This window comes from Hippocampus zosterae, chromosome 7 (genome assembly GCF_025434085.1).
Source record: "Hippocampus zosterae strain Florida chromosome 7, ASM2543408v3, whole genome shotgun sequence".
Taxonomy (NCBI): Eukaryota; Metazoa; Chordata; class Actinopteri; order Syngnathiformes; family Syngnathidae; genus Hippocampus; species Hippocampus zosterae.
Window position 1 is genome coordinate 8921021 of NC_067457.1, and position 9530 is coordinate 8930550.

Here is a 9530-nt window from a genome sequence, read left to right on the forward strand (position 1 = left end):
TCAAATAACTCGAGTAAGTGTTACTTTTACACACTATTGTACAAATGATTTTTTTTGGCTGGAAAAACTAACTTGGATCGAGTCAAATCTGTCCAGTGTTTAACACTGCGCAAATGCACTCCATTTTATTTTTCACTTCTATATTGTCAAATTACAACTTTCTAAATTAGCTCATTATAATCAAAATGCATCATTGAATAAAAACAGGCTACAAAATATTACAAGTTACTTTTTATTTTCAAAAAGCATGAGCAAACAACTCATATACAACACATAGATGTGCTTGTAGTGCCAAGCAACCTTTTTCAAGTCCACATAAAAACATTACACCAAAACAATTGCCAGAAATTTAAGCGTAAGCAAAATCCAACCGGCTGGCTGCCACCATGGCTCCACCAAGCTGTATCCCTGCAGACGCTGCACCAATCCACCTGTCAATCTTTCACTCAACTTTTCTTCTTCAATAACTTGTGAAGACCCCAAGTTATGAACCCTTTCAGGGACAGCGGTTACGACAGTGGACAGCTTATCATGTTATCAGTTTACAGGGTGCATGCAAGGGTTAAAGGGCAGCTTTGGCGGAGTTCAGCACTTACTGAAAATGGATCTGACTCATTTACAGCAATGCAAATCAACCCTTCTCCCAAAAATGGTCATACCAACACGCGGTATCAAGGGTTCAGGTAGCCAGGACTCTCTGAGGGACCCGATCGAACACCTCCCTCTCGTCCACAAAGCAGGCGCCACAAAGCCGAAGAACAATAAGTAAACCACACCTGCTTGATGCCTCTCACAAAGAGAATATAATTAATTTCATGCTGCAAATGGACATTTATTTACATTAACAGTTACTCGACGGTGTGTGTGGTATCTGTCAGGGTAAAAGAGCCCTGGAAAAAGTTTTGCGGTCTCGAATACATCTGGAGACTTCACAGTAACGGGTGGCGAATTCACAGTACTATAACTTTTTACACTTGTGCCACAATGAAGAATATTTTAAAAATAATTTGATCAGCAACTCTAGTTTTCATACAGATTCATTTGTTATGGGAGAGTGTTGAAGCTATTTTGTTTTTATCATATTGATATTAGAGTGGTTGACTGATTGTTCGACTTTGGATAATACAGGAACAAAGTGGAGGTTGACCATCCTCCCAAAACAGGCTGTGTTGAACCTTAGACATTTGTGTTTTACACAAAAGCCTCACCGAGGCTGAAGGGGGTGAACTTCTGTGCCTGCTGGGCACCAATCTCAGCCACGTACAGCGCCCCAGACTTCTGGTCCAAGTCAACCAAATGAGGCTTGACTTCATCAGCTAGCTGAATCACACTGATCACCTTGCACTGGCCAATCAAACCCACCGGCGGTGCCTCCAGTAGTGAAATCTGGTTAGTGTTGAGCTGGACGACAACAAAGTATTTCTTGTCAGGAGTGAGGCGGACAGAGTAAGGTGCATCCTCAGTGAAGCAGCTCCCCCATGATCCCAGCCAGTCCCCCGTAAGCGAGTTGAAGACCTGGATCCTCTTGTTCCCCCTGTCCGCCACCCAGACCCTTTGTGCGTTGTCAATGGTCACACTGTGGGGGATGTAGAACTGAGCGAGTCCTTGTCCCTTTTCGCCATGCACCCATAACACTTCCTGTTCTTTGGATAATTTGATGAGACGATTATTAATCCCACCGTCACCGTCCACTATGTAAATTTCTCCGGAGTCGAGGACGGAGATCTCAGCTGGCTGGTCAAACTGCAGAGGATTAAGCCCAGAGCCGGCTTTTCCTGGTGTACCAAGCACCTGGCGGGTACAAGGGGCAAAATGGAATTCATCAGACTTTTTGAGGTCTCACAGAAATGAGAGCAACCAAATATGGGACAAAATTATAACCATTTCCATATTTGTACCTAATGTTTTCGATTGGGGGTCAGTGGGGGTGTTGTGAGATTTTTTTTCAATGAAAAATTGTCTTTCTGTCCTCATTAAAGGTTGGGACATTGTTTTACACCGCCAAATGCATCACCGGCGGATACTAAATGAAACTTTGCTTGGTATCGCAAAGCTTCTGACTTTGGAGCATATTTCATTCAAATGAAATCAGAGGATTTAGTTTCGTTTTTTTTGCTACGCTGAGTTGGTAACACAAACGCAGTATGCATGCATATGCACAGTGACAACAATGGTTTCAGACTTCTTGTGATTTTTGTATGTATTCACAGACTTGAAATGTCATCAAATTCTTGCAATGATTGAGAGTAGGTGAAGCTGCAGACTTTGGAAGTCGTTTACTCATTACAAGCTGTACACAGGACGCAGAAAATAAAAATAATACCCTAAAGTAGCCCTTTAACATTTGTCAAAATCAAATGGGCATCAAGCACCGAGTTCAATTATGGATCAAGCGGTTACCTGCAGAAGATTCCCTGATGGTGAGTACTGTTTGATGCAGTGGCCATACGGACCATTTCCCACATCTGTGATCCAGACAGTTGGGTTTGACATGGCATCGGCTAAAAATATACCGTGGGGCATCTCTAAGGTCGTTGTGTTCCAGTACATGAGGAAGTCGCCTTCTGTTGTAAACACCAGCACCTTGGGCACATTGTCACCTAAACGGAACACACGACAGCATGTTGACAAAAATGCAGAAAAACGTGATTGCTAATAATCGAGATTTACCTCTCTGGGCCACATACACAACGCCAGCATACTGATTGACAGCCACCCCAAACACATTCCCAGAGAACAGTTCGGGGTTTTTAGGCCAGTTCAGGTCCAGTTTGTACAATGGCCTGCCCAACAGCTGGTAGTCCTGTCGGAGGATGGAGATGCCAGCCTGCTGGGGGCTAAAGACGCCGTACAGCACCATCATGAGAAAGAATAAAGAGACCATACTGATCAAGATCAGACAAGTATAGCTTCTACTTTTCATTGGCAGCTATGTTACGACACAAGCAATATCCCTTTTACTCTGTTTAAGCCTCCTTGGACAAAAGCAAGGATCGACCGAATCTACCAGTGAACACAGTGTTAATCAAATGGCTAATTAAATAATTCTGTAGTCGCGTCAACGTCGTTGACTCTTCACTTCCTGGTCAGTCCAGGACATAAACAAAGCCTCGTCAAGTTCAAACTGATTTCAGACAAAAGGCCGGTTCATTACATTTCCGTTATGGCCACTAAATGCTAATTCATGTCTTTTTCCCAATACAGTTGTAGGATAACAAAAATTCCATCTATGTGGTTAATAATGTGTTCGACCCCCCTTGTATATTGAAATACCACCGATCGGAAAATGTAATGCATTTTATTGTTTTAGAGAAAATATTTCTACTTCCGGTATTCTGTCGATCCAATGACGTGTAACGTAGTGTCGCTGGTGGAAGCGACTGTGCCTCCGAAAGAAATTTTCGTATACTCTACATATTTTGGTTAGATTTCTGGCTCAGTTCGAATGACAGTCCATGAGGGACAGACACATCCTTCATGTAGTGAAAACCATCGAAGAATTGGCTGCATGGAGGTCGTTGACAGTCCGCTTAATCTCGTAAGTTTCGGTCGTGATGTTGCAATAACAGGCTAACGTTACTGTAGGTTGCGATGGTAAACTACGTTAGCTTCCCCCACAGCACACCAGCTGCTAACTGTTCTTTTGTCTTGTTTTATTGTGTTAGCGTTGACATGCTACACATCTCATACGTTTTGGAGTAGCTTTCGATTTAGGGTGGGTTTTATAGATTTATGGGCCACTTGTGGTTGCACAAAGGTTTGTTGTTGTCCCTCTCTGCATTTTTTTTTTTTTGGAAATGTGTGCTGCTTATTTGAACGTCTTTGGGTTTGTTAGAAAAAGATTCAGGATGGTTACATGCTCAAATATATTATTTTACCTCCAAAAAACATTAAATAAGATTTCCAGTGACACCAAGATCACTTTGACAGATTAAAAAATAGTTAACTCTTATTCAATATGATTTTTTTTAGGGGAAATTAACGTCGTTTGTTTTTCCATTGAAACGAAATAAAAACTAGGAGCCAAGATGTTTTTCATTCCATAACATCATATAAATTGCTTAATTATTCACCTGTAATCAGGATGTATTGTATTGTATTGTATTATCATGAAATTTAAAGGATATCATTGCAGCCTTCTCTGTCAATCCCAACAGTAATTCCCATGATATAGCATTCATTTGGCATTAATTAACCCTTCATTAGATAAAGTGGTCAAAAGGCAATTCTTGGAAATCAAACCGTAGTACTTGGCCAGAAAGATTAATTAAATCAATACTAACAATACTTAGTACTACTCCTGAAAGGGTTTCAATCAACGTCAGGCACTTGCCAAATCTTTTAACAGGATTTACACAATAGGTGGATAAACAAAATGTATCTGTCGGTTGTGGAACAATAAATAGGATTAAAAAGTTGTGAACTCATTTTCCTGAATACAAGCACTAATGTTTACATGACTAATATTTACAAAATACAGAGGCCAAACAACACAAACTGGAACATCTATTACATCAGGAAAGGCAAAAAAAAAATTTCACTTGACACCTTGCATGGATGTTGAAGGAAACGACATTCTCAGGGCACTTGATCCTCCAAATTGAAAAATTAGCCCATAATAATTGAAGAAAAAAAACCCTGTTTAAAATACCTACCGGTATATTCCTCTTTGAGCATCAAATAATCCTGTTTAGTGGGGTATAAATCATTAATGATCACAAAATCCATCTCATATTTGCAAATGCCACCTGGCTGCCATTCACAAATTGACAACTTTTGAGTTTGCACCAAATTAGGTAACATTATTCTCAGGTACCTGAATATCGAAACCAACACGACCTCCAAGAATATGAATACCTTAAACCACCTGAAAATCACTCGGGGTGTAATGATTGTTGTTTTTTTTGGGGGGGGGGCCCATTCGATATGAGGCTTTGACAGAATCTATCTTTTTTTTTCCGATCGATACAATTCAATCCGAGCGGAAACATCAAATCTTGACGCCATCGTTCAGAAAATTCAAATCCAACAAAACAAAATGGAGGCTTTTGACTATTCTTTATATATATATTGCGCGTCGTCCCGCACGCGGTCTGTCCTTCCGTCTGTCCCTTTTCAAAACGTACCTACTTCACCGCGCCACTGCGCGCCGCCACTGCGCCGCTCAGGCAGTGGCTCACTACGATCGCGCGGGCATCTTAGCGAAAAAATTTTGTCTACCCACAAGCATTGCAATGAAATTGTTAGTTATTTAGTAGAGCTAAAAATCTCTTTATTTTCGCGATAAGCAATGAAGATGAACAAAAAGTTGAACCAACCAACAACACTTTTGTGGGCCGAAGGCCCACCTTACCAGCCTTCCGCAGGAACTAGCTGATGAGCCGCGCGGAGGGCGGCGAACCACCACCTTACCAGCCTTCCGCAGGAACTAGTCCGCAGGAACCAGCTAGTGTCTTCATAAACTGCTATTGCAGGAATTTCTTTCCACATCCCAAATAAATAACGATTGATAGTTTTTATTTTTTAAAGTGAAAGAATGTCTTGGATTCATATAAATCTAGGTTACAGGCTGCATGAAAGGTTTGGACACATCAAATGGTCTTTAACTGAAAAGGTGTTTCCAAAGATATGACTTCTGTTGTGCAGTGAAGCGTCGCTATTCACAAAAGTTAGAGACATCATCCAAATTGAAAACAAAATAAGCTGTAATTGGATATTTCAATCGTTTAACGACAGCTAAATAATACAATACCAAACTCCTTTTGGAGCCGATAATGACTCCTCTATCTGTCACCTTTTCCTTCAAGAAACATCTAATTGCAGGGTTGGTCACTTTTGCAATGTGAAATATTGGCCGCAATACAATTCGGAAACCCATTCTTAGCATAACTCTTGAAAGAAAAAAAAATGTGGCTCTACAAAGCTAAGCAATTACGTTTAAATGCCTGATTGTTGTAAAATCGTACTTTTTCCTCACCATAATTGTAACTTGTGCAACTGTGTGTATGTGTGTGTGTGTGTGTTCATCTGCGGGTGTTTGCTTAGGCCCATCAGCAATGCAGGAAGGCAGATCGTTTGCTTGCTGCTGGAAAGTATGAAGAGGCGATTTCATGCCACGCCAAAGCTGCAGGTAGGCTGTGTGCACGTCAGGCATGTCCATCAGCGACACATAAAAAGATTTTGAGGGTTTTTTTTGGTCATTTTGCCAATGTTTTATACGGTAACCGATCATGTGACCGAGAAGCGCGCATTCACCTGCGTCAAGAGTGACATACTATAGACTGACATAACAGAGAATCTGGTAATTTTTCAAAATTAAACATCTTTCAGATTCTGAAATGAATAAAACGGAAGGAATGTAAGTTATTTTATTCTTTCTGTGTGGCCCGGCACCAAATGAACTGGTCTGCGGCCCAGCGGTTGGGGACCCCTGATTTAGTGCATCAATGACATATTGTAAAATCATGACCGTCTTAATACACCCATTAATTAATGTATGATCAGAATATGGTCTCTGTTACAGAACTTCTGACAGAAGCAATGAAGACAACAGACTGTATACAGGTGAGCCTTTTCCGGTCTGCGGTTTTTGGTCAATTCCAGTGATTAGTTCGCATAATTTGTCAGGTCAAATAAAAATGACAGTTGCGATGTATTTTGAATTACTCTGAGATCAGCATCATCTGAGTCTTTGTCAGGTGTGGTCGGATTTCTCGACCTGATAGAACATGGATCTCGAACCCTTGAGAGGGTGTGCGACTTTCTGGGGGGTTTTTAGGCTTCTTTTCGGACAATTTTTGCATTTTGGTGAAACGGTGGGTAGAAAGGAATGTTTAATTTTGAGGAGCCGGGAGGTATTTCTGCTCTGTTAGTCTTTAGCGAAAGTCTGCTTTATTAGCGCTATGACACATAGACACAACATATACAGTAAGTGTACATATTTTGTTCTTACTTTAATGACTTGCTGAATGAAATCAATGAGCCGATGGAGTACGGGGGACCTGCGCCGGCATGATACACCCGTGAGCCGGACGTCTCCCCAAAACAAAAGAAAAAAATAAAGAAACTTAGAGTACATGCCAACATGGGAGAACACTAAGGAGGAAGCAAAGCTTGACGTTTGCTAATGAGCGCTTGATGTTCCATTAGCACAATTGGCAAAATTCTGTGGCTGGACGGAACCAAAATTGAATTATGTGGGAAGAACACGCAAAACCACGTGTGGAGGATAAATGGTACAGCGCACCAACATTAAAACCTTTTCCCAGCTCTGCAGGATCGTGGAAGAAGCATCGTGGTATGGGTGAGCTTTGCTTTCTCAGGGCCTGGACAGCATAGCCGAGTGTTATCATTAAAAAAAAAAAAAAGAATTCCCAAGTACATCAAAATATTTTGCAGATGAACTTGAGGCCATGTCCAACAATTAAAGCTCAAGGGAGGATGAGTATTGAAAGAAGAAAATGCATGTTGTGGCCTCCAACTCGATTTCAGATGCTGTGGCATGACTTCAAGAGAGCTATGCACACCAGACATCCCAGGAATTTTGCTGAACTGCGACAGTTTTGAAAAGAGAAACGGTCCAAAGTTCATCCTGGTTGTCATGTCACATCTGGTTTGGTTGTGGTTCTTGTTAGAAAAGGAGGTTCGACCAGTTATTAAATCTTAGGGGTGGCTAACCTTTTCCTCCATGTCTTGTGAATGTTCTATACATATGCAGACATTTAACTCATTCATTACCAGCCAATTCTGGACCAAGTCTGAAAAGACGTTTAAAGACGTCTTTGGGAGTGAATGAGTTCATAAATTCTAAAGGGTGCACCTACTTTTTCCACTTTCGCAACTTGTACCTTTGCAAAATCAGTTTTTCTTTTTACGTGAGTCTTGCATTAACTCAGTCACTCCCAAAGACGTTTTTAAACGTCTTTTCAGACCTGGTCTAGAATTAGCTGGTACTGAATGAGTTAACGGTACTTAAATTGTGTCACCTTACGTCAGATATAATTCAGTGTACCGTTGACCTTGCGTGTTTTCAGGCACGCGTGTCCATGGAGTTGCAGAGGGACAGGCATATTAAACAGCAGCGTCTTATTCAGGAGCGCTGGAAGAAGGAAGCCCGTCGGGAGGCCACAAAAGCCAGACCTGGCTTAGGCTCCGCCCTCGTCACGCCAGGCCAGACTCAACCCCCAAATCCCACCACACCCGTAGCTGTAGCATGCGGAGGAGGTATCGAGAGAGAGTACGACACTCTACTCTACCAGCTTCAAACCCGACAGGTCGGAAACCTCCAAACTTTGACACCCTGTCCCGGCTCAAAGACCACCAAAGATGATAAAACTCGCCTGGAAGAACAACAGACCAACATCGAAGACTTGAGGCGCCTCGTGAACCATCTGATGGATGAGAACCAGCGGCTCACCTCAGAGAATGAGAGGCTCCAATCGGAAAACACCCGACTGCGGGCTGAGGCCGCGGATGTCATGGAGCGCTCTGAGCTCTGGGTGCTCCCTCAGGCTGGGGGCGTCATGGCGACGGGGGGAAACCAAGAGAGGAAAAGCACAGGGAAAGGGAAGGAGATAGCGATCCCTCAGCTGCCCCCGTTGGAGATGCCTGCTCAGAAAGATTTGTGTTTGGATGACCTGCCTCCTCTGGAGCTGCCAGAGGACATCCAAAATGAACTACAGGAGCTGCTGGACAAAGACAAACTGTGATAAACACTTGCTGTTTTTTTAAATGACATAACACACAGACTTCAGGGTTCAAACCATTTCTTTTTGGTTTAGATACCAAAATGTATGGTTTTGGCCACAGAAAAGTATCCGTGATGTTCTCCAGGTCTCGCTTACCTTCAACGGGTATCCTCGGACAAAAGATGATGAAAAGATTGAAAAATATTCGAGTGATCATGCACCACTTATAAAAACTCAAGGATTATGTTTAGGCGGCCCAGTAGGCCAGTGGTTAGCACATCGGCTTCACAGTGCATAGATACCGGGTTCGATTCCAGCTCCGGCCTCCCTGTGTGGAGTTTGCATGTTCTCCCCGGGCCTGCGTGGGTTTTCTCCGGGTACTCCGGTTTCCTCCCACATTCCAAAAACATGCATGGCAGGCTGATTGAACGCTCTAAATTGTCCCGAGGTGTGAATGTGAGCGTGGATGGTTGCTTGTCTCTGTGTGCCCTGCGATTGGCTGGCAACCGATTCAGGGTGTCCCCCTGCCTACTGCCCGAAGACAGCTGGGATAGGCTCCAGCGCCCCCCGCGACCCCAGTGAGGATCAAGCGGTTCGGAAAATGGATGGATGGATGGATGATGTTTATTTTGAAGCTTAATTGGAAAGATTGAGAAAATCCTCTCACGGGACACTAGCGACGACTAGTATTTCTGTACTTTGTGTGATTACAAGGTGATGAGGTCAATGGGGCCTTCAAAATCCAAAATCCCTTTTTGAGGGTTATTTCTGTGAGATTATGTGAATTAGTGGCATTAAACTTGATCAATTATGCCTTCATCTCGATTTTATTGCTCAGAATCC

The 9530-nt window shown here is 42.6% G+C and overlaps 2 protein-coding genes and 1 long non-coding RNA gene across 3 annotated transcripts; 2 read left to right on the forward strand and 1 right to left on the reverse strand.

Annotated features, from left to right (window-relative positions):
* Positions 1-218: 218 nt before the first annotated feature.
* On the reverse strand, positions 219-3121 carry LOC127604217 (NHL repeat-containing protein 3-like). The gene is made up of 3 exons (XM_052071238.1): positions 2671-3121; positions 2401-2600; positions 219-1791 (listed from the first exon to the last, which is right to left on the reverse strand). Exons 1-3 carry the CDS (start codon positions 2921-2923, stop codon positions 1192-1194), a joined length of 1053 nt encoding a protein of 350 aa, XP_051927198.1. The 5' UTR covers positions 2924-3121; the 3' UTR covers positions 219-1191.
* A 200-nt stretch (positions 3122-3321) lies between these two features.
* Positions 3322-9500, forward strand: nrbf2b (nuclear receptor binding factor 2b). Its single transcript, XM_052071268.1, has 4 exons — positions 3322-3538; positions 6046-6130; positions 6524-6564; positions 8034-9500. The coding sequence occupies exons 1-4, from the start codon at positions 3446-3448 to the stop codon at positions 8706-8708; spliced, it is 894 nt and encodes a 297-aa protein (XP_051927228.1). The 5' UTR covers positions 3322-3445; the 3' UTR covers positions 8709-9500.
* On the forward strand, positions 6572-7370 carry LOC127604325 (uncharacterized). The gene is made up of 2 exons (XR_007963256.1): positions 6572-6871; positions 7104-7370. It is a non-coding gene; the product is annotated as an uncharacterized LOC127604325 (long non-coding RNA).
* Positions 9501-9530: the final 30 nt, after the last annotated feature.

Bases quoted from the DNA above. Each gene is read 5' to 3' on its own strand.
- LOC127604217 (XM_052071238.1), bottom strand. From the start codon at position 2,923: ATGAAAAGTAGAAGCTATACTTGTCTGATCTTGATCAGTATGGTCTCT. The intron at 2,601-2,670 runs GTAAATCTCGAT...TGTTCCGTTTAG, and splicing joins TGTGTATGTGGCCCAGAGAG to GTGACAATGTGCCCAAGGTG. The intron at 1,792-2,400 runs GTAACCGCTTGA...TGTACCCGCCAG, and splicing joins CATCAGGGAATCTTCTGCAG to GTGCTTGGTACACCAGGAAA.
- nrbf2b (XM_052071268.1), top strand. From the start codon at position 3,446: ATGACAGTCCATGAGGGACAGACACATCCTTCATGTAGTGAAAACCAT. The intron at 3,539-6,045 runs GTAAGTTTCGGT...GTGTTTGCTTAG, and splicing joins TTGACAGTCCGCTTAATCTC to GCCCATCAGCAATGCAGGAA. The intron at 6,131-6,523 runs GTAGGCTGTGTG...TCTCTGTTACAG, and splicing joins ATGCCACGCCAAAGCTGCAG to AACTTCTGACAGAAGCAATG.